This window comes from Bremia lactucae, linkage group LG1, assembly GCF_004359215.1.
Source record: "Bremia lactucae strain SF5 linkage group LG1, whole genome shotgun sequence".
NCBI classification, from domain to species: Eukaryota; Oomycota; class Peronosporomycetes; order Peronosporales; family Peronosporaceae; genus Bremia; species Bremia lactucae.
This window is the reverse complement of record NC_090610.1, coordinates 4,749,245-4,773,623: the sequence shown is the minus strand read 5'-3', so window position 1 is coordinate 4,773,623 and position 24,379 is coordinate 4,749,245. Positions and strand designations below refer to the sequence as shown.

General features: G+C 45.3%; 1 protein-coding gene across 1 annotated transcript; it reads left to right on the top strand.

The window, feature by feature from the left end:
• Nucleotides 1-2,886: 2,886 nt before the first annotated feature.
• CCR75_007115 (uncharacterized protein) lies at nt 2,887-4,616 on the top strand (the record flags this gene model as incomplete). Its single annotated transcript, XM_067965179.1, has 2 exons — nt 2,887-4,411; nt 4,600-4,616. 2 exons carry the CDS (start codon nt 2,887-2,889, stop codon nt 4,614-4,616), a joined length of 1,542 nt encoding a protein of 513 aa, XP_067822851.1.
• Between the last annotated feature and the right edge of the window lie 19,763 nt (nt 4,617-24,379).

The following is a 24,379-nucleotide window of genomic DNA, read 5'->3' as shown; positions in this document are numbered from 1 at the left end:
TTCTGGCAAAAGCCACGGCTTCTTTTCAGGGGCGAGATGAGACATTTTACTGTCTTCACTCCCCTGAGTGGTACCCACTGAAGCAGGGGTACCACAAGAACTTTTCTTACGATGGCTTACGCCATCGTCGTCACCTTGCACAGAGACACGTGCAGGTGCCGTATGGGAGATCGTACGGGCGATGAGGGATCATCCTCATCGTCGGATCCAAATAGACTGTTTACTCGTCTATCAGAATGAGCCCTCTCATTCGAAGGCTCATAGTCAGCCGCCTGACGGATATCAGGCGACTGTTCCATTCTCCCCGAGTCGGCCATTTCATCCGACTCGCACTCGTTGTCGACCTCCAAAGAGGGGTCGTATTCACGTGGTGAATCACCACGTGCACTTGCAACATCTAGTGTTGTGCGAGTGGAAGACACTACGGCAGACGTACCGTCTGCCGCAAGAGATAATAGTGCGTCACCCGCGGCTGCACGAACCGCAGCCGAAGGCGCAGCACTATCGTCACCCCGCATGAGTTGATCCTTCATGCGATGGAATTAAAAATGATGGATCTGACCAATCAAAATCATTTTAAAAATTAAGTGGTCAGATGACGACCACTCCATCCAATGACATTGAAAGTGATTGTCGTTTAAGGGGGGGGGTGATGTAACGGGGTGTATCGTTACATGAAATTAACACTTAAAGGTTGTTAATTAATATAGTATCTAAAAGGTAGATAATATTTGGAGGATACTATCTTATATAGTAATATTCTGAATTTTTATCCATAAAAGGTATAGGCCATTATATCTATTTATTCCGCAGACTAATCAGCTGTAGTAGTAATCAAAGAGAGTTACGAATAAGATAGAGATAAGAATTCATTTACATGTTAAGTATTAGGTTATAGTTAAGTTAGCATTTACAAAGATAGATTAAGAGACACTTAACTATATTTAATATAGTTTTCATTTTACCCTCTTAAGTCTACTTGTCTTAAGAGAAGTCTTCCTCTGCACGTACAGTGTACGTCACCTAGCGTAAGGCACCACTCAGAACTGAAGCAGTGTGAAGTGAACTTGTACTGAAACAGTACAAGTCGTAGTGCCCCGCTACAGCAAGCCAGATTTATATTTGGCGGCGACATATTTGTTTCCATAATAAATGAGATTTAAGATATTAAATATTTTAGAATAGGATAAAAGGGTATTTTACCCGTAAAGTAAATGTACCACAACAACGGTTCTCCAACCGATGTGTGCCTCATTACATCTGGCACGCCAGCCGACATCTGCATAAAATTCTCATACGATTCTTAACACGCTCATCTAGAAGCCCGCACTTAAAAAATTCCATCGTCAGCGAATTGAATGCGCATTGTCCAGCGGCAACTGCTTCAAATATTTTCTTTTCGATCTAAATATCAGCGATATTTATCGCCATCTTTTAGTCCAAGCTGCATCTTCTCGCACGAAGTGCTTACAAAATCTATCTAAAGAAAGATCATTATTTAAGCGTTATATTCGTAGCCAATGCGATAGCCGCACATCTATCACGACCATCTCTAGCTTGCTACAACACAGCGCGAGTGTTTATCAGAATTTTGCTATCCGTGGGCTCGCTTTGTCAACGCCTGCATAATTGCCCTTCGCAGTCAGCGGGGCTATAATAGGCTGGCTACAGGCACCAACGCAACAGCACTCCATTATTCTTCTGATTTCGATTATTTACTCAGCTAAATGTGAAATTCAGACGATGTTGTGGCTTTCAAAGATTGTTAGCCATAATATTCGCCTAATCCACAACAAATGTGGATTGAATTAGTACTCCACGATGTGAAGATCATGCAATTCTTAAAAGGTCACATCGTGAATACGTTTCCGTGTTGTCCGATTGTCGTGCTTCTCTTGGCCAACACCTATATACAAAAACTATGCCCAAGAAATGTTTGGATTCGGGTGATGATGCATTTCAAATTGAGTCAACTCCTTAACAGCCCAGCTAATACAATATTCTAGTGTCCCATCGTCTTAAAAGATTAGTCTGGCCTTATATTGTCCAATCGGCTGCATGTTCCAAAAATTTGCGCAGTCTATGCATTTCCAGCGAGCTTTTGCGGGCTGCTAACATCAAACTTTGTCTCGACGCTTATATTAGAAGTTTGTGCGCAAAAGCTAATCTAAAATTAAGGAAAAGTGAAGAGCTCGTTTGACGACTTCTCTGGCTTATTTGCGTAGTGACGAAAGCAGACAAGCCAATCGTGGACAGTCTACTATTCCCATCGCCTGATAGTGTATCACAACTTTTGGTATTCACAAGGTGCATAGCACATAATTGATTCACAAACTCATTCGTCACCAGATTTTTATTTTGATCTATTGACGAGCAAATTTGTGAGTTGAAAAAGCAAAGCAAATTTTACATCTGGGCATTTCTAAGAGATCTCAGGATGCGATCGGCTATCCAGCATTACGCACGATGGTAAGCAGTTTATTGTTGCAAATTAGTTTCCCACAGCTGCAAACGACTTTATGTCTTGCGGTAGCTAAGGCCTCCCTTGTGCCATAACGCTATAAGGTAGTGGGTGGTAGCGTCGGCTGTATAGAAACAGCAGGTATTTAGTGGCATCGTTGTCATGGTGCCGTGGAACCCACACAATTCTGCTAGAAATACTGTAGCTGTAATAATATAACGACATTTAATTCCCGCGATCCAAAATTTAGTAGTCCTGTTTGTCTCATACTGTTCAACAAAACGCTGCCCAACCCGCCTTTACATGTAGTTTGTTGTCATCGTTAAAGCAGCTAATGGCCTCTGATGTGACCCCGACTTCACCTCTCATTATTTTTTTGGCTTCTTCAAAGCACGGCGTCCGGTCCACCTGCTTCTCCCATTAAGATGTACCGACCAAGTTCGCTACGTCTTGTGATCTTCGCCGCAATGACCATGACTTCCGGTTCACAGCTGGTTGGCACTGGTACGCCCGAGGTGCACCCTCCGCTCAAGACCCAGGCTTGCACCACTAGTGGCTGCACCGATGAGGACACGTCTGTCGTGCTGGATGCTAACTGGCGCTGGTTGAATAAAGGAGGCAAGAATTGCTATACTGGAAATAAATGGGACACGACGATCTGCACAGACCCAAAGACTTGCGCGTCCGAATGTGCCCTTGATGGTGCTGACTATAAAGGCACATATGGTATCGTCACAGAAAGTGACAGTTTGACTCTTACGCTTGTTACCGAGGGAAAGTATAGCACCAACATTGGCTCTCGTGTGTACCTCATGGAATCCGATGACAAATACAAAATGTTCAAGCTCCTAAATCAAGAATTTACTTTTGACGTGGATGTATCGAATGTTGGCTGCGGACTAAACGGAGCTATCTACTTTGTAGACATGGAGGCTGACGGAGGCATGAAGCGATTCCCCACCAATAAGGCTGGTGCTAAGTATGGCACAGGATACTGTGATGCACAGTGCCCCCAAGACATTAAGTTCATTAGTGGAGAGGCCAACATCATCGATTGGACGCCTAGTAAGACTGATAAAAATGCCGGGACGGGCAAGTATGGTTCCTGTTGCGCCGAGATGGACATTTGGGAGGCAAACTCGATCAGTAATGCGTACACGCCCCACCCATGTACGTCGAAAATTGGTGGTTCGCACCGTTGCACCACGCCTAAGGAATGTGGTGCCGGTAAAAACCGCTATAATGGTCTATGTGACAAGGACGGCTGTGACTTTAATCCCTTCCGAATGGGCAACGAGACTTTTTTTGGTCCAGGTCCGAAATTTACGATTGACACGACCAAAAAGATCACGGTGGTCACTCAATTTTTAACGAGTGATAAAACGGCCGCGGGCGATTTGGTTGAAATAAAACGTTTTTATAGCCAAAACGGTGTGACTCATGAAATCGCCTCATCGACATTTCCTGCCTTAAAGGGAATGAACTCCATCACGGATCCCCACTGCTCGGCTGCGAAAAAGCTATTTGGCGATCCCGATGACCACAAGATTAAGGGCGGTCTTGTTCAGATGGGTGAGGCTATGAAAAGTGGGATGGTGCTGACATTGAGTTTGTGGACAGACCATGCTGCTCAATGCTTATGGCTTGATTCAGACTACCCCGTGGGGGCTGATCCTTCAAAGCCCGGTGTCTCGCGTGGCACATGCTCAAAGAGTTCTGGCGTGCCAGATGAGGTCATTGCTGAGCATCCAGACGCTAATATCGTCGTTAGCAACATCCGCTTCGGTGACATCGGCACTACGGTGAAGGGCCTTCCCGCCTCGAAACGCACCAAAAAGGCTGCCGTCGCCCCGCCTGGCGAAGTTGGTAACGAAGCTGAAGTAGGCAACGAGGCTGAAGTTGGCAACGAGGCTGAAGTAGAGGCTGGTGGTGACGCTTATTCCATGCCGGGTACATCGTGCAGACGTCGGAGCTAGATTGAGATGTCTTAGCGAGCGGTATTCGAACTCAATGCATTGTCGTGGCGGTCGGTAATCCGAACTCATAAAAATTTAAATAAATGTGGTTTGTGAGACTTGATGTTTTTTTCTTGAATTTGGCTTGTTTCTAATCATGCTTTACTATTGCAATGAATGCAGCATTCCTGACGATATAATTACGACGTTTTGTTACGTTATTCGTAAATGGTTATCTATTGTCGAAGTAATAAATTCATGTCATTAGCACATTAAACTTAGGCTTATGGAATAGTTAATCTCCCCTTAGGTTTGATATAACTTGACATGATTGATTAATTTCCAAGCTGAAATTCCATCTTCGTTTGTACACCATTTTCCTCTACAATCAGCTTCGTCAACACAAGTGCACTGGCGCTTCATTTTGCCGGCATCTCAAACCTTAAAACGGGCGCTGGTCTGTCATGTATTGAGATTCGAGGAAGCTGCAATTCCTATCAAGCACTATATGTTGAAAGGCAAGCTGAACCAACAAAGCGGCACGAGTACTATTTTTGGTTATCGTATTTACGCCGAACGTCCTTAGGGGTTTCATTTACTGATTTCTCCTGCCGTGGAGATTTGTAGAAGCTAGGATATATGAAACTCAAACGCTCTCTATATCCTCTTTTTGTATATCCACTAGTTGATACGTTCCGTTCTACTTCTTACAGATTATGAGCCCAAAGCGTGAGGATGATAAGGGCACTGCGCGCGACAGCGTGCACGCAAAGCAGCCTCCGCCATCGGTCACGGAAGGGCCGATGAGCATGAAGATCACGAAAAAAAGAGCAAACACGGTGAAGTTCATGCGGTGAACGATACGAACACCAAGAGTGACGATGCGTCAAAGCTCTTGGTGTTGATGAGAGGGATATCGAAGCGTCTGGACAGGCTCGACGAGTCGCAGAAAATGAAAGCGGGCACGTCATAATGGTGTCACGCTCTACTTAGACACACCCCCTATCACAGCGAGGAAGCGGTTAAACCAGCTTCTCTTGCGTGCAATGAGGTAGTTGTGGTGGGCGCCTTAGCGACCTCACCCAACGCAGTAAGTAATCTAGTAAAGTGTCGTCACGGAAGCGGTGCTCCGGCTCCTCGTGCGCACTTACTAAGTAGAAAGTAGTTTTCAGACTGATTTATATTTAATCGCATTAAACATAAATACCTATTTTTGCTAATCAGAAATGTCATCTCTGTATAACACTAATATGTATTGCGAGCGTATCTTTCTAGATACCTCGCGTAACGCTAGGCGTCATCCGTCCTAATGTGAATGCACCGATGTGCATCACATACACAAGGCTTGGTCACAAATGTGAACCACACCCGAGTGCTGGGTCTAATTACTTTAGTATAGTAATTGACCATCCCCTTAAGTACACCAAGTGTACGTAAGAAGGACTATGTAACATTATGGCAACTTTAGCCCGTTACACCATCCCCCCTTAAAGAACGAATTCACTTTTTAAATTCGTCAAAGAGGAATGAGGAACTGCGAGCTAGTTCACTAAATCACTCTAGCGAGCTGTGTTCACATACACGGCGCCAAAGATGCCACCGAAAAGAGGCCACTTGGTCGTCAGCGAAGACAACCACTCACCCACGAGCTAAGCGCACGCGCCGCATTAACACGCCGGCAGCGTCCAATGCCTTAGTCGAAACGCCGACAGCTACTGCTGCTGTCGCATTAACAGGGCTTATGGATCCATCCCACTTTAATAGTGAGGATGTTGATCCGTCGCTCATTGTCAACTACAATGAGTCGGCACCGTTGCCGTTACCTCATAGTAGTGATATGGATAACGAGCTCATGAGGAAGGATGATGGCGCATTATTGCCCATCCAAACTTCTCTCATGGCTCACAACATGGAGACGGCAACATTTACGAATGCTGTCTCGTCGTCTGCGCTGGATAGCGCAGCGATCGTTAATGAGAGCGCTGCCCATAAAGGCTCAGCCGCTTCTTCGTTGGGTAAAACCACAACGTCTTATGCTCAGACCATTGTCCATAACGATTCTGATATAGAGGATTCTGAGCCTAAAGCTCCGCCGTCGACACGCGAAGGTGCTCAGTCGGTGTCACAATCCAGTTGCATCGAACGTGGCTATGTGACGGAAGGCATATCACTGATGCCCCCTCCATCTAAATGGCCTCATTTAAACGAGCAAGAGCGTCGCTCCTAGCACGCCCTATTCTAGACGCACATAATTATTATGGCGTCTTTAAGTCATGGAAGCTCAGGGAAAATCGCTTGGGCCGTATTTTCCCGATCCCGGTCGAGTTGCATTTAAATGAAACGTCCGACAAAATATGAGGCGGATTTCACGGGTCGCATTCATCCGCATTTCGATGCGATGAAACAGCGGTTGCAGCGAAATAATTACGCCCGCTTGCGTGTAAAGAAATCATGGGCGGTACTGTACACCCTATTTCTTCTCACAACGCTGCTTCTGCTAGTCCATTTTAGACTAGCGAAGAGGCCTCAGCTGGTGCTGCTTTTCATAGGCAGCTACCAAGCCGGGAACATCAATACGTAGGGTATCGATCGGTTCCCAGGAGTCAAAACTCTTCGGGTTACCTCGACGAGGATCTGATTCCTTTGCCTCACGGAGCGATGAGCAAGCAACCCTCCAACAAGGAAGCGTTGATTCCCACCCGCATCCATCAGTGCAGGCGGCGCCATTATTGGAGTGGTGATCTCGCTCACCTACTCGCAGCTGCCTTACCTTTGTCCGTTCACTCACAGGCGTTAAGCGCTGCGAACGACGTATTTGTGAATATCGAGGGTCAAGTCTCGCGACTGACCTCAGACCTTTGTGATGTCCGAGCGAAGGCTCGTCAGGGTTATGAACGTCTGAAGACTCGCTTGGGCCTTCTGCGAAGATAATGCTGAGGGATCCGCGTTACTCGCGTGATGTTTCTCGCTCTCCGAGTCCTGTTTATGGTGGGAGGAGTCGGTCGGCTGATAGTTTTTCGCCTTCCCTGCCCCCCTCACCCACCTGCTCGTCTACACAGTCAGCGTCACCATCGGTCTCCTTAGACGGATGGATGTTTGTGACCTCATTTGGGTCTACATACCGTTCCAGACGACCCACGTAAAATACGGGGTGCGCTTTTATATCTGGGGAAGGGTGAACGTATAATTAGGTTTTCAACTTTATTTACCACCTGAAAGGGCCCAATGAAACGCGGCGACAACTTCATAGTACCTCCAGGTAGTACAGAAATTGCATTTTTAGGTAGGGTAGCAGTACTTCATAGTAACTTTTCACCCACTTTAAGGTGTTCATTATTTTTGCGACCATTTCGGGCCGCATATTCTTTTTGCTTGTCCTGTGTGTCTGCCATCGCGTCACGGACTTTTCGTTTGATGGCTAATCGCTTATCCACAAAGCGTTGAGCCTCGCTCACGCTTTTAACATCAAACTCGCCTATGACACCGCCGAGAGGTCGGTGATAGGACGTAGTTTTATTGACCACTGCTAAACTGGCAGAGTCACAAGTTTCGTTCGTTGATGATACCCTCGCGGGTCATCGTCATATTGACGAAACTATGTCCCTCTTTCGCACCGAGCATAGTGAGGGGCCCTCCCCACTAAGACTAGGGCTGCGCATAAATGAAACAGGCGTCCGAGGTTGACGCAGTCCGTTGATATTAAATGTCTCACCCGTACTGGCGTGGACACAGTTATTTATAGCGAGCTCCACAACACCCTAGCACAGCGAGGAAGCGGTTAAACCAGCTTCTCTTGCGTGCAGTGAGGTAGTCGTGGCGGGCGCCTTAGCGACCTCACCCAACGCAGTAAGTACTCTAGTAAAGTGTCGTCACGGGAGCGTTAATCCGGTTCCTCGTGCGCACTTACTAAGTAGAAAGTAGTTTTTAGACTGATTTATATTTAATCGCATTCAATATGAATACCTATTTTTACCAATCAAAAATGTCATCTCTGTAGATAACACTAATATGTATTGCGAGCGTATCTTTCTAGATACCTCGCGTAACGAATGACGCTAGCCATCATCCCGGATGATCCTAGGCGTCATCCCTTCTAATGTGAATGCACCCATGTGCATCACCCATACACAAGGGTTGGTCACAACTGTGAATTATACCCGAATGGTGGGTCCAATTACTTTATTTAAGTAATTGACCATCCCCTTGAGTACTTAAGTGTACTTAACGGGGACTGTGTAACATTAGGGCAACTTAAACCCGTTACAGACAAAGCATGAAGAATAAAGGGAAGGGCGTGTGAGGTACAGGATACACCCATGACCCCGCCTGTGAACTCGAGTTTGTTTGTGTCGGCCGTAGGAAGGGCACGAGAATGCATATGGACAGTTAAAAGGATCGTATGTCACGCCGGTGATTAATCCGCCTAGATGTGGCGACCCAAATATTAATGTAAATTTTAAAGTTTCTCAAGGACCTGGAGCTCACGAAATTTTTCCTGATGATGCCAATATAAAATTTGCCCGGTCTAGGTCAAAATTTGGATAATTGAGCATATGGACACAGGGTTAAAGTTGGATACACGGATGCAAGACAGAAAAAAACTCGATATCCGGCCTTTCGATGGATGCAAACTGTACGAAGGTCTCGGCTCTGTTTTCATTTTTGGAATGGGTTCGAAGATTCGCGCGACAGATTTCGCTGGCTCAGTGATTATGTGAATTTGAATGGCCGGAAGATGTGAAAGCGGATCTGGCCGAACTGTATGTCTCTGGTACTGCAGAAAGATATTATAACAGGCAAGTTGCGAAGTGGTGGAATCAGATACTCACTTTGCAACACGTGGAAACGATGCTGGAAGCATTTAAGACAAGCATCACTCCGGCTCAAGCGATGAGGCTTTTAACACAAAGAAAGGACCCCAAGAGGAGTTGGCCAGAACATTACATGTATCTGACGGCCATTTCGGAAGTTTGCGGAAATGGCGGTGACTAATTTGGGCTTGGATAATATCGTACAGTACGCATCGGAAGTAATGCGAACTGTTCTGTTGGTCAAGGTGGGTTCAAGCGGAGACACATGCTCGTTTTGCTCAAGCATACGAGTTACACTCTGTTAAGGAAAGAACTTTTAGATAAAAATAGTTGTATTCGTTTCGGAGCGCTCGGGACGAAATTGTAGGGACACGCGTCGATGCCATATATGTAATGAAGTCGGACATCTGAAGGCAGCGTGTCCAAAACACAAGCGATCACATCAATTTCAGCCAAATTCGTTGCTGGCCGTTAACGAATTTTCCGCTCAATCCAAGGAATTTTGGATTTTAAAAAATGGTTCGAGCACACACTTTATCAGTGACGAGTCGTGGCTTGAAGATGTTAAATTATGTGAAGCAGCCTGTCTACAACCTGATGGTAAGCCGTTAACGTGAGCTAAAAAAGCAAGGTTACTATGAACGTTATGGGTTATGGCATTGAACGTGTGCTGATGCTAACGGATGTCATCCGGGTTCCGCAAGGAATGCATATTGGGGAGGAGATGAAAACGAAGCTAGGTGTTTCGAACAACAATGAAATGGTTTTGGAGATGAAAAAGCACTCTATGGTTAAAAGCAAGCAGGGAGATTGTGGAGCAAATTGTTGTACCAGAAGCTGGTGGACATTGGTTCCAAATAAAGCCTAATAGACATGTGCGTGTATTTAAGATGAACACGTGGTCACATTGTAATTGTCGGTGTAGACGTGGATGACAAGTTAGTACCTGAAACTGATTACAATGAGGTTGGAAAATTCTTTTGTGAGCACTTCTCTATCGGTAAAAAATCTTGGATGTGCTCATAAGATTTAGGGCATGCGCATACAATACAACGAAGATTATGGATATCCATTTGATCAGGAACTCATGAATTGTGTACATGCTACGATAGCGCGGTCTTGCAATGGCACATGATGTACCCATCGAGCAAAACTGGAATGAATGTGATGAATCTAAACTCGATTTTTTACCAGCTACTGGAGGAAATTGAGTGGAAACCAGTTAAATCATTTCAATCACTTGTTGGAAGTTTACTATGGTTTTCACGTTGCACGAGACCAAACATTTCTTTTCTTTCTTAAGAACGATCGACGAAATGCCATTGAGCTGGATGTGCAATAAACAAGGTGGTGCTTCGCTCTCTACAATGTGAGCTGAGCTTACAACTCCTTCAATTATGGCTCGAGAACTTTTGGGCATACGCGAATTGTTGCAAGAATTGACTGTGAGCGTTGAAGAATCGATGTCGCTGCGAGTCGATAACCAAGCTGCTTTGAAGCAGCTTGTTTGCGAGAGAGCATCAGCCAAGGCCAAACACATTAATGTTCGCATCAAGTTTTGTCGCTAATTTTACTAAGCGTGGAATTATAAAACACGAATTTTGAGAGACTTTGAATATGCCTGCGAACATACTTACAAAGGCGTTGGCTGCGCCAAGACTGGATGAATGACGCCAAGTGACATCGGTTTAAAGTAAATCGATTTCAGTCGACAGTAAGCAAGGATCAAGTGTTTTGTCATGAGCAGTGTCGACGAGGAGGAGTGTTGAAAGGCAAGCTTCAAAGTGATGAGCCAACAAAGTGGTACGAGTACTACTTTTGGTCATCGGTTTTACGCCGAACGACTGTAGGGGTTTCATTTCCAGATTTCTGCTGCCGTGACGATTTGAAGCAAGCTAAGAGATAATGAAACTAATAACACTCTTTCTTTTGCCTCTTTTTGTGTGTCCACTTGTTGGTACGTTCCGTTCTACTTTTTACACTACATGTAAAGGGACACTTCGTTACACGTAGTGCTTGATAGGCAATGCAGCTTCCTCGACTTTAATAATCACATTTATTTAAGAGACATCCCGTTATATGAATATTATAACCTATAAAAGGAATCACATGAATTTTCCTATGAGAAGACATAATTAAGAAGTATGAAATTATTATCGTTTATAGTTTCATGCTTAACATTCCTAATATTTACCAAATTTGGTAATATTGAAGCAATACGATAATATTCCAATTAATTGGTTGATTCAGGTTTGCATCAACCCTGCCAATCGTCATAAGTCACGATTGTGCGATGCTCAAGTAGGCGCCATACATAGTTTGTTATTAATATAATAAAGTCAGTAGTAGATAGAAAATTGTTACGTAAGAACTTAACATATTAATACAGTTTCACTTTCTCTCCATTCTAAAGCCTTAGAATTTACCTTTAGTAGCTAAGACTTCTAAGCTACTTATAACCTTCCTCTGCACATCGTGTACGTGAAGTAGTAGCGGCACTTCGCCTTTACTGTAATCAGTATAGGCTCACTAGAACTGTTATCAGTGCTAGCAATAGGTGCCCGGTTACACTACAGTCCTTATCTAATTGTACACCCGCTGCAGTGCTCAGACGCGCGCTGAGATCTCGATGGACGCGGTGGAGAGAGTTGGGCGAGTTCTATCAAGACTAGACTGATTGGTGACCGGGTCTTTCCTCTGAGGGATGCTGGTGTGCAAGAAATCGTACGTCAGGTGGTTGCAAAGAGAAAGAAATTTATTTTTTTGTCGATTATTTCCGATAACGACGCATTGTTTCTTGTGTAAATAGCCAGACATCGCGAAAAGTTCTAGAAACGCTATTCTAACGCCGAATGCAGTGAGCGATATGTGATGCGTCCTAAGGAGAATAAAACTAATTTTGTAAGTTGATTGAAGATTGAATCGCACAATTGTGCGTCGCTACATTGCCTGTTGCCGGACATCGACGGTACCCAAGCTGCAGAATATCTATTGGCACAGCTAAGCGAGGCGTGAAAGGAGCGAGCGCGCAGTTAATTTACAGCTTTAATTAGGGATGATGTGTGGCATTTTTCACGTATTTTTTTTGAAGGACATGCTGTCCTATCGCTACTGAGAGATCTATGCGTCGATAAGGTTTGCGAATAGCAATTGTGCCTTCGTTGACCCCATGTTGCACCAGACGTAGATGCGCACATTCATGACAAAATTAGTTTACGAGCTCACGAAGCGCATGGCGCCGTACATGTCAAACACGGAGAAGGCGACGCTGAGGCTCAGAAGTGTCTCGGAGAATCCGGCAATTTACTCCGCTGCCACCAGCTCGTTTTAAAGTGACTGATCTATCTGTCCGAACGAATGGACACATCCATCCCTTCAAAATGAGCTGGTGAGAGCGGAAAATGAGGTACTCCGAGGTGCTCCCAAGAGTTTTATGACATACGATACCCACGCCACTTCACCAGATACCTAAGAAAAATTAGATTGTGACGACGTCGCTTCCAACTTGATATTCTCAGGATCAGGGCGTACAACGTGTTTACACCCGATGCACTCAAAAGGCTTCATGCTTCCATAAACAAGCGTTGACGAGGCGGCTGTCAGTCGATGGAATCAATAAAAAGGCGGGAACGGATACATCGCAATGCACGGCGTATGCATCCCGCTGTTTGACTTTTCTTTTCGTCACGTAATTATCACAGAAAATTTCATGGAGTACAAGGAGCTCCAGCGAGAGCTGCGTTACGTGGGCAATTTATGGCCTAGCGGCGTACTTGCACAAGTATATGCAGAAATGACAGTGCATCTGTCTCGTTAACGAAATCGAGGAAGGCCGAACAGGATCGGGGAATGTTTTTTTCTACCACGAATTCAATCTCACTTACAGACTATCCTCCCATCAGTATTGTTTTAAAGCTTTGCAGGAATTCTTGCAGCGATGGTGATGCCGTCACTATATTGAGTTCAATTGCAGGGAAGGTCTCTTCCCTTAACAATGAATCTAGTGGCCTGTACGAACCATAGGTCGAAGCTGTTGCGGTGCTACCTCGCTCCTAAAGCCAGACGAAGACTTAAAGACTCAGATAGACACTTAGTTGTATAGAACTAATATGTTAAACAACTTAGTGAGCTGTACAAGCTCGGAGAGCTTAACGAATCCTAGTTTAAGGTATTGAGGGGTTCGTGGAATCAAGTGGCAACTAGTGCCCGAGAGTATATACCTTAGAAAGGTTTCTCTCTCTCACATATCAATGATTAAGCCTTGGGAAGAAAGGCACTAAAAGCTTAAAGATCGAAAGGGGAACTGAAATTTATTAAAATATTAAAAGCTTAAACCTTACGCTAGCTAAATTAAAAATAGGTTTCGGCCGCCAGATTTATATCTGGTGGCTACCACATATGTACCCATAATAATGGGAATTAAGTGATAAACTATTTAAAATAAAATAAAAGAGTATTTTTCCCATTAGGTAAATGTACCAACACAACAGTTCCCCAACCGAAGTGTGCCCCATTACACCCCCATCAAACTGTTGACACCTAGTGACAACATTCGCGTCATTTCCTCCCTGATGTTGGAATATAAACAGCTAACCGTTTGGTTTTGTTTTGCATTCCTTTGATGACAAATAAGCGTGAGTCACAGACTCTTAGCACCTTCCTTAACGATGAGATGGTGGTGGACTATGAAAGTCACACTCCATCGGAGGATGAGGATAAAGAGAGCGGCTCCGACACGCCTTGTCGTGTGGACGAATCTCGGTAGGCCCCATATCCGTTCTTAGAGCGTTGTGCAGCGGATGTATTAGCTTCATGGCGCAGGACACGGGGCCCTGAGTTCAACATAATTACGAATTCGCTTGATAAGGAGCAAAAGCAGGTAAATATCATAGAGGAACAAGCTCGTCGTCAAGCTGCAGACCTTGCGAAAGCAAAAGCTCACATCTATTATCGATTCACTTCACTTAGTAGAAGAGCGCCTCAAAGAGGTTACGGGTCGCAGCTGGACCACCTGGACCTCCGGATCCAAGGCGAGGACGCCGGAGGAGCTTGCTGCTTGCGACGCTGTAGATGAGCAATACATCACGCCCAAGGTAATGACGCGAGGTCGGTATTTGACGCGTTGCGTGATCAGGTCCGTGGGGCTTCGGTGACCTCAATGAGGAAAATTCCTATCGCTCTATTTCCAAACGAGTCAAAAGGCGAAAATTACGCTTCGTTTGAGAACTGGGTCCATCGGACCCGCCGCCTCCGCAACATCTGGTTGATTAGAGTGTTTGCGGAGTAAGTGATATTCGTTTGGAGCGGAAGCGTCCCTTGGACTTCGCCGAGCTTTAGGCCAGATGCCAGTTACGTTCGATGTTATACCTCAAAATGAAGATGAGCCTAGCCAACACTTCAGTGTTTCAGTTACCCGCGCAACTATGGATCGAAGCCGCACTGAGGCTGAAGATCCATCAATTCTCACTTGTATTGGTGGGAAGCGTCGTCTGACGCAAGTTGACCCCGAGCGTGGCGCTCGAAACGTCGACGGCGTACGGGCAATCTTTCCGAAGAAGTATATTAAACTCCCAACAATTTTTCCGGAGGGGGTATTCAAGCCACTTCAGCAGATACTGGTATTAGCCCTTGCAACGACGTCGCTTTATAAGCGTCTCCACGTGATACTGAACGTTTCCTCGCTTATTGAGCAACTCGGGACGGGGCCGAGATTTTCTCGGTGGAAGCATTTGATGCTCTAAAGCACGAGGTGCATCTTATTCGCGAGGGGATTAAGGGCTCTTTTGACGCGGTCCAAAATCGTCTTTTAACATTGGCACGTCAACAGCCTCATTTAGAGGGCCAGGCTGAACATCCTGGCACGACCGCCTGTCTCAGCGCAAGCGCCCTTAAGTCCACGTGGAAAAGTCCCAATGTGGCTTAAGCAGGCCGAAGTAAAGCACTGGACGTGTACACAGCTTGCTAGAAGGTTTAGCGTTTAAAAGCTAGACCCTTCATAGCCACGACCGTAAATGGTCCAATAACGCGCGGGCGCAATTTGGCCTTGAAAACGGAAAAATCAAATAATAGGTAGGTTTTTAGCGTTTAACGAAACTCGGTCTTCGACTTCACAAGAATTAATACAACTTCTGCCTTTGGCCTCAACTTGTTCTTTCTGTTTGTCTTGTCTATAAGCCATTTGTGTCACGCACATGTTTCAAGACACTAAATCGCGTCGCGAGAAACTAGCTTACTTGTTTCCGAACGGCAACAGGGCTGATAGCAGCGTGCCTATCAGCTAAACCCCCCTCACCAAGCTTTAAATCACGTAGTTGTATTGTTAACGGAACGCGTGGGTACCGATAGCATTTATTTTGAGCGAGGATCAAGGCTCGGTGAGACCGTTGATATAGAACGGCGTATAGCCTGTAGAAGCATGTACAGCGTTACTTAATGCAAACTCCACTACCGGGAACATTAAGCTTTAGCGCTTTGGTGTCGCAGCACACACACTGCGCAGAACGGCTTCGATGACGCGATTGACGCGTTAAGTCTGACCATCGGTCTACGGATGATTCGCTGTGGAAATGTCCAATCTGGTGCCAAGCACTCGGATATCAATTCGCAGAATTTATCCGTCTCGATCAGAAACAATTGATACTGGCAAACAGTGTTGACGAAACACGCGATCGATGAACAGCCTTGCTGTACTTTCACCATCAATGGTATCCGCACAGCCGCTAAGGTAGCCATTTTGCTCAATCGGTCAACAAAGACCACAATACCGGGGTTACCGCTTTCGATAAGCCGAAAACAAATTCAAACTAATAGACTTCCATCCCCCTGTGAAGTCGGGCAGACTTGCCAGTGGCGCAGCAGCATGTGCCGAGGGTTTAACGCATTGTCAAGTTTCGCATGTGCGAGCGCACGTCCTGACCCATTTATAAAGTTTGAGCCACCAATGAATCTGGCTTACAGGGACGTAATCTTTTCTGTATCCCAAAGAATGGAGCAAACAGTTGCCATTTGTGGAGTTCGCTACACCGCGGATAGTATCGTGCGCCTCACAGAAGATTCGATACTTCATATTCTCATCGTGAGGAACGACAATGCGCGGAAATTCCGCAGTATCCGTGCAATAAGCAATAGGTCGTTATCGATAGAAAATCGATGTAACCTTGCACGCAAACGTGCCGACAATTTAAAGCCCGATCTAGTGCTCTTTAGAGCTCGTAGCAGAGCTACACACTGTTCATCCTGAAGGTAAGCCGAACGGAATAATTCAGTAATAGGCGACATGATAGTCGTTAAATGAGAGAGCTCATAATCCAGCCTGCGTGATGACGCATCAGCCAAAACATTCTGCTTGCCAGGCTTATACTTCACCTTAAAGTTGATTTCGGCGAAAACAGATAGCCATAGGGCCATTCTCTGTGAAAGATGGGGCGACTTAGTCGCCGAGCATAATGACGCGTGATTTGTGTATATCACAAACGGCTTAGAGCCAAAATGATGAAGTCGGATTGATGAGAGCATACTTCATAGCAAGAAACTCTTTTTCCTGAACTAGATAGTTCTGTTCCGCAGCTTTAACCTGTCTAGACTCGAACGCAATTACATGTTGGCGCCGATTGTCATCTGTTTGTAACAGAGCACTGCCTATGGCAAAATCCGATGCGGCATGTACGACACTGAAAGGCCAATTTGGATTTGTCAGTGCCAGAATCGTGGCATGGGTCAGACTAAACTTAACTGGTTGAGAAGCATTATGCTCTGTCCAGCACCAATCCGTGTCTTTTTTAAGGAGATTAGATAATGGCCTAGCCATATCAGCGTATTTTTCGCTATATTGTGTAAATAGTTAGGGAGACTCGACCACTTACTCAAATCTTGTTGGTTCTTAGGAATTGGTCAATCAACTATGGCTTTACCTAAGCGGGATCCGCTCAGCCGGTCCAAGGCCTCGCTTTCCAATCAAGCACCCTAAGAAGAGAATTTCTTCTGCGCCAAATAAGCATTTGGATGCATTAACATACAATTCATTGCGCGCATACACTCAAGCACTGATCGCAAATGATATATGTGGTTTTCCACCTCCCTTTGGCCCTGTTCCGCAACGACTGTGGACAAAATGTCATCAAAATAAGTCTGTGCATAGCCTCGATGAGGGCGGAATAGTGGCGTCACCTGACGAGTAAATATTACCGGGGCATTGGAAATCCCTTGTGGCATATCCAACCACTCCCATAGGATACCGCTTGGGGTGCTTACCGCTGTAAGCGAGATATCGTTAGCTCGCATGAGCAGTTGGTATTAACCATCAACAAAGTCAAGTGCACTGTACATCCTACATCCCGCCATATTGTTCTTGAGAACATCCCTTCTAGGAATGGGATATAGTGGTAGTATTAGGTTATTATAAGCATTTACAATGCCCCATTTCCCATTTGGCTTTTTACACAAAGTGTCGGTGTCGAATGGGGAGATTTGCTCTCTTGTACCAATCCCGCCTCGTGTTTAGCACGGAAGAAATCGTCAGTGACGTCACGCTGTTCCTTTGGTAAAGGCCGCTGGCGTGTGACACAGTATTTGTTTCCGGGAACCAGGTCAATCTCATGACGGACACCTCTATCCGGAGGTAAAACAGATGGTGGATTGATACATCCACATCTTGGGATTCCTCAATCAAGGAATAAAACGGATTCGTAGGATATTTCAGGATTGATGACCCATTCCGCGCACTAAGTGCAGCTTTTGTGTCCTCTAGGACAGCTTCGTCCAGAAGCGACGATGAGTTTAACTCAATCCTTGGTCGGAAATCCACCATCTCAGATAAGTTGCCAGCCTTTAAGGCTCAGCCACACTCATCAATAGACATTTCGTCTAGCTCTAAAAGAGCATGTAATGAAGGGATTGCCGCAAGGCTGACTCCTCCCTCATGTTTCCGGTTACACCGTTTACAAGCGTATGCAATTGCTCGCTCGTATCACTTTGTGAGGGTATAAACGCTTCGCGTTTCTCCAGTCTCGGAGACCTCTTTAAGGCCAAGACATTCACGTCCCCGAATGTTCTAGCCTGTATTGGTTCGATACCAGAGATGGTGTCTAATTCGACATCTGACAAGGAAATAGGTAGCTCAACTTCCTTATCTAGCGACCGTTTACGTGTCACTTTACGTGCATAAGAAAGGTTTGCCCCGAAATACCCTAGCGAACCGCCAATAGTACACTCAGTATGGTGCCACCTCGGCCGACCACAATCGGTGAGCTTAGATGTGCCACTTCAAGTGTCTCAGGGATACTAAGCCCTTTATGACTCGGCCTTAGGCCTACAATGCTATCAGCGTTCAGTGAATCGCTATTACAACGAGTGTCACTCAACGAAGTACCAGCCGCTTCACTTCCTTCTTCTAAGTCGGGCTCAGAATCAATGTTTTCAGCATTGGAGTTTATTAACTCAGGCATTCCAATGTCTAAAACACTGACAGACTCAGTCAATGATCCGCGCCAAAAGCGCTTTTGTTGCCTAGCAAAGGTGGGTTCTTTATATATTTTTTCATCAAAAAGGGTAACAATCTTTAATAACATCCAACTTCTGGGGGCAGATGAGTTTTTGGGGAGCAACTGTTATTACCAACTTATTTTCTGCAATACCATTTATAGGTAAAGATATTGTTGATTGGTTATGGGGCAGATTCGCTGTCGATAATCCCACATTAATCCGTTTTTCTAGTTTACATTTTACTTTTACTTTTGTAATTGTTGGTGCTGTTGACTCTCCAAAACTTTGCTAGGAACATTGCGCGTGGCGCCTAACGTTATCTGAGAAATTATTACTATACTAATAAAAAAAAAAAAAAATTGAAAAAGCCAAAAATAATTCTAATATTACAAAATTGGAAAATGATTTAAAATGTTTAAAAACAATTACAGAAATACTGAAAATACACAAACACCCTTACTATAATAATAATCATTACTATTTTACAGGACTTTCACCTTTTAGAGTTAATTTTTCATTTTTTTTCAATTTTTTTTTATAATTATAATTATTTGAAAAATTTGAAAAATTAACTGACTCTCCAAAACTTTGCTAGGAACATTGCGCGTGGCGCCTAACGTCTTAGACCTCCAGTCGATCCATGGCTCATGCTGTTCAAGCCAGGCTATACCAAGGATGAGATCATATCTCGGATCCAAATCAAGGACGAGACAGCGTTCCATTGTCCAGAAACTTTATACCTAAGTCGAATGGAGCTTTAGGAACTGTAAAACGAGTCCCAGTCACTACACGAACAGTGATTATATCACCTGCATGCGCCTTAAGCGCCTCAGCATATTGCTGATTCCCTTCAAGGGATAGGCGTCGAGCATTTTTGCAAGACGCCCCTGAGTTAATTAAAATTCACAACGGCTTATCAAAGCCCTTCACTGTTGCCTGAGCGACTAACAAACCAGGCTTGTACTCACGCCCCGTGCTATTGCGCTCCGAGCTACTAGGGCCTACTAGGGCTAGGTCCTGTATACTCTCACCTCCTAGAAGTTCGACAGAGCCTAGATCTTCTCCGTAGGGCGCCCCGCACCTACTGGATATTGACGTTTTCCCGCACAGTACCAGATCCCTGGTATAGGTCAAATTTGTTGCTCTTTCGAGGTTTGCGTGCGTTGCGTAGGACAAGTCGGGCGTAAGTGTTTCGTGCTTTCGCACATAAAACATCTGCGGATGTTTTGATCCTGTTCCACAGCTTAAATGATTATTTTCCCCCTCAACGAGGCTTAGATTCATGTGTTCCGGTCGATTCGACAAGCCCAAAGTGCTCGAAGAGCTAGTACGGTAAAAGAGCGGACTGACACGAGCGGACTTAAAGTCGAATTCAGCGCTTGGCACAATGGCAACTGCCTTTTTAAACGTAATTGGATGGGGTAGGAACATTTCCGTCCGGGCAACGCCCGTATTGAGCCCTCCCATAATGACAGTTACTACAATTGCTTCTTGCACCGGGTCTTGATGCACAGCGGCAATGAGAGTTCACAACTCCTGGACATAGTCCCCTCGGGTTCGTATACCCTGACGAGTCGCTATGAGCGGTGATCGCAAATGAAAAGCCCTATCAGGTGGTGCAAACATGCTAGTCATTTGCTGTTTCAGCAAATCCCATGTGCGAATAGCGTCGAATTTAGATGTGCTGCACGAGAGTGCCCGCAAGGCTCTACCTCTGAGCTTGGAATTGGCAATGGCCACCTTTTGTCGTTCTGTTAAGAGCAAGACAGACATCAATACCCTCTTTTTTTTTAACTCCCATGAACAAAAATTAAGCTATTTATATTATTAATAATTTTTATATTTTCTGGGATTAATATAACAATAGGTAGCTTCAGAGTCCGCGTCAGTAGGGCACCCGCCCGTACTGCGCTCCTGCATTTCCCGACCCCTCAGTGGTCTACGAGATTGTCCAAGAGTCGAAACCAAGTAGAAAACACATGCGTGTATTTGGCTGCCGGACGTACATTCTGACTCTAAAGAAAAAATCGACTCAAAAGGGACCCTTTATGGACATCTTTATTTGCTTTATCCAAAAAGGGAGAATTTGTCGCTCTTCACCTTCAAATGTTTCAACGCTGACAACATATCAGGTACAGAAATGTACCGAGTCGGCATCTATGCCGCTAAGCTGTCCTGGACCTGTCCAATAAGAGAGGATTCGTGTCGCATATAGGCTTCAAGCTTTGCATCCAGAACCTTTGGTCCCTGGAACATGATGAACTTAATATGTTCTTGTAACGGGGCACTACGACTTGTACTGCTTCAGTACAAGTCCACTTCGCACTGCTTTAGTTGCGAGTGGTGCCTTACGTTATTTCACGTACACTAGTGCGTGCAGAGGAAGACTTTTCTTAAAGATAACTAGCTTAAAGAGGGTTAAATGAAAACTGTATTAATATAATTAAGTATCTCTTCTATCTATCGTTTATCTCTACAGCTGATTAGTCTGCGGAAGAAATAGATATAATGGTCTATACCTATTTATGGATAAGAATTCTGAACATTACTATATATAGTAATATCTTATAAATATTATCTACCTTTTAGATAATATATTAATTAACAACCTTTAAGTGTTAATTTCATGTAGCGATACACCCCGTAACAGTACCCTCCCTTAAACGACGATCACTCTGACTGTCATTGGATGGAGTGGTCACAATGTGACCGCTTAATTTTAAAATGATGTTGATTGATCAGAACCATCATTTAGAATTCCATCGCATGAAGAATCAACTCATGCGGGGTGTTGATAGTGCTGCGCCTTCGGCTGCGGTTCGTGCAGCCGCGGGTGACGCACTGTTATCTCTTGCGGCAGACGGAACGTCTGCCATAGTATCTATCACTCGCACAACACTAGATGTTGCGAGTGCACGTGGTGATTCACCACGTGAATACGACCCCTCTTTGGAGGTCGACTACGAGTGCGAGTCGGACGAAATGGCCGACTCGGGGAGAATGGAACATTCGCCTGATAGACGTCAGGCGACTGACTATGAGCCTTCGAATGAGAGAGCTCATTCTGATAGACGAGTTAATAGTCTATTTGGATCCGACAATGAGGATGATCCCTCATCGCCCGTTCCGTCTCCGGTACGGTCACCTGCACGTGTTTCTGTGCATGGTGATGACGATGGCGTAAGCCATCGTAAGAAAAATTCTTGTGGTACCCCTGCTTCAGCGGGTACCACTCAGGGGAATGAAGACAGCAAAATGTCTCATCTCAGACGTTGTCGCCTTCCGCCATCTCCATACTGAAAAGTATCGCCCCAGAAAGGAAGCCGTGGCTTTTGCCAGAGCGGCTAATCAATAGCTTGTCTGGAGAAACTACTCCTCACAATAAATATCCTTTATTTATTGCGACAAAGCGACATGGCCTTGATCCCAGCGCCAAAAACTTTTGCGCTGAGGACGATTTTTTATCTCGATGCTTTTCTTAAGCATCGATGGTTTAGTGGCAACAATACGCGAGATAAAGTCTCGCTTATGCAAGCCTGGAGCGCGTTCATTCGCAATATCAAAGACATTGGACGCGAGGCCTGGCTTCAAAAACTTAACGCGAATCGCGTAAAGTTTGAGAAACGAACTCCAACCGGTGCAAAGTCTAAATTGCATCTGGTGTCACGTGAGGCTGGGCTATCATGCCTCACGTGGGGTGATCCCTGTCCGTGTTGTGTAGCGACTCGAAGAGGGTAAAGGGGGATGTCTATTCCCTTTCTTCGCCCTGGAAAAGGGCTCGCATCTCTATTGAGATGCGTGATGCGACTGACGTTTTGCAATCGATTTACATGCGCCACGGGCGCGTGTTTTCCGATGGACCTTCTGAACCATCGGATGGGTCTCGTCATACTGGCGGACGAGGCCCTCAACGTCAGCAACCAGCTAGGAACGAGGCTCCCAGCTGTCATGTGAAGGTGGATAACCGCGCCAGCGAACAAGATAACTCGTTCGCTGCCTCTTCACATCACGGTGGTTCTGGATACGTTCCACAAGGAAACGCTGACCACCGTGGGAATCCACCAATGGTTGTGGTGGAGGAGGGAAAATTAGATCCGAACCGAATGTCGGATCGTATGCATTGCCTCTGCGATGCAGTACACGAAAGGACCAATGAACTTAGGTTGTAGTTTACTGCTACCCACATCAGTGACTAATCGCTTAGGCAAGTTAACCGTAGAGAGTAGCACTAGATCATTAATTTTAAATGAATAAACTGTTGATTTACGTTACGCTATGAGCTTGAAGATGGGCTTACGGTCGAGATTGCAAACCGAAAAGTAAGTTATATTTTGAGTTTAACTTTATCCTACCGTTAGCTTTATCCTACCGTTAACTTTATCCTACCGTTAATTATTTTCTATCGTTTGCTGCGCCCCCTTTCCCAGATATGTGGATTACCAAAAAATGGGGGACGTCACTGTCTGGCGGTACAGTGCTGGTGAACCCCAAACACCAGTTCCCGAAGGTTTTACTTTTTGTCGTTACCGGGTATCGAACCGGTGACCAGTGGGTCGCACCGCCATGCATTACCCGACTGAGCCACAACACACGATATTTTCCACACTCAACTTATTCGTGTTATTCTTGTAATTTGATCCCGTATAAACGCATATGCATAAAGTGCAACACTTTCGATGAATACATCAATCTTCAACACTCTCCCTTGATGTGCACTCGAAGTGATGCCCTTATACTGCCATGCCGAGTCCCATGATAAACTTGGTATGCTTGTCTCTTGGAAGCGCCTTGGTCAATCCGTCCGCGATCATTTCTTCCGTCGGCTTGTACTCCAGCGCAATCACCTCACTTGCCACCTTCTCTCGCAAGAAATGAAACTTAATGTCGATGTGCTTCGTGCGCGAATGGTAGACAGGATTTTTGGCAAGCGCAATACATCCTTGATTGTCTTGAAAAATCGTCGTCGCCGTATCCGTCTTGTACTCCAAGTCCTTTATCAAATTTCGAAGCCAGACTGCCTCTTGAGTTGCGCTATACAGACTCATGTACTCTGCTTCCGTGCTTGATGTCGCAACGGTTGGCTGTCGCTTGGAATTCCATGAGATCGTGCCGCCGTTCAGGAAGAACACGTATCCTGTCGTTGAACGCCGCGTGTCTAAGTCGCCTGCCCAGTTTGCGTCTGCAAATCCAATAAGCTCTCCCTTGTTAACGCCGCTAAATACAATGCTGATATCTTTAGTTGTCTTCAAGTATTTGAGTATTCGCTTGGCCGCCACCCAGTGTGACTTCCCGTAGCGCTCACAGAACTTGGCAACTTCGCCAACCGCATGCGCGATGTCTGGTCGTGTACAAGTCGCTATGTACATTAATGCACCCACCAGTTCGCGATACGGAAATCTCGGTACAAACGCTTCCTCTTCAGGCATCTTCACCAGTTTCGAGTTGTTGTCCGCTGGTGTGTGCACGTCCTTGCAATTCTCAATTCCATACTTTTCCGAGAGTCGCCTGATGTATGCCTTCTGGTTCATCTTGATCAAGTGTTCATCGCGCTTGCGGTGAATCTCGATTCCTAAGCAGTACTTGAGATCCCCAAGCTCTTTGATGCTGAACTCTTGCTTAAGCGCACTCTTAATGTCCGCAATGTGCTCCTTAGTCTTGCCGAACAGCATTAG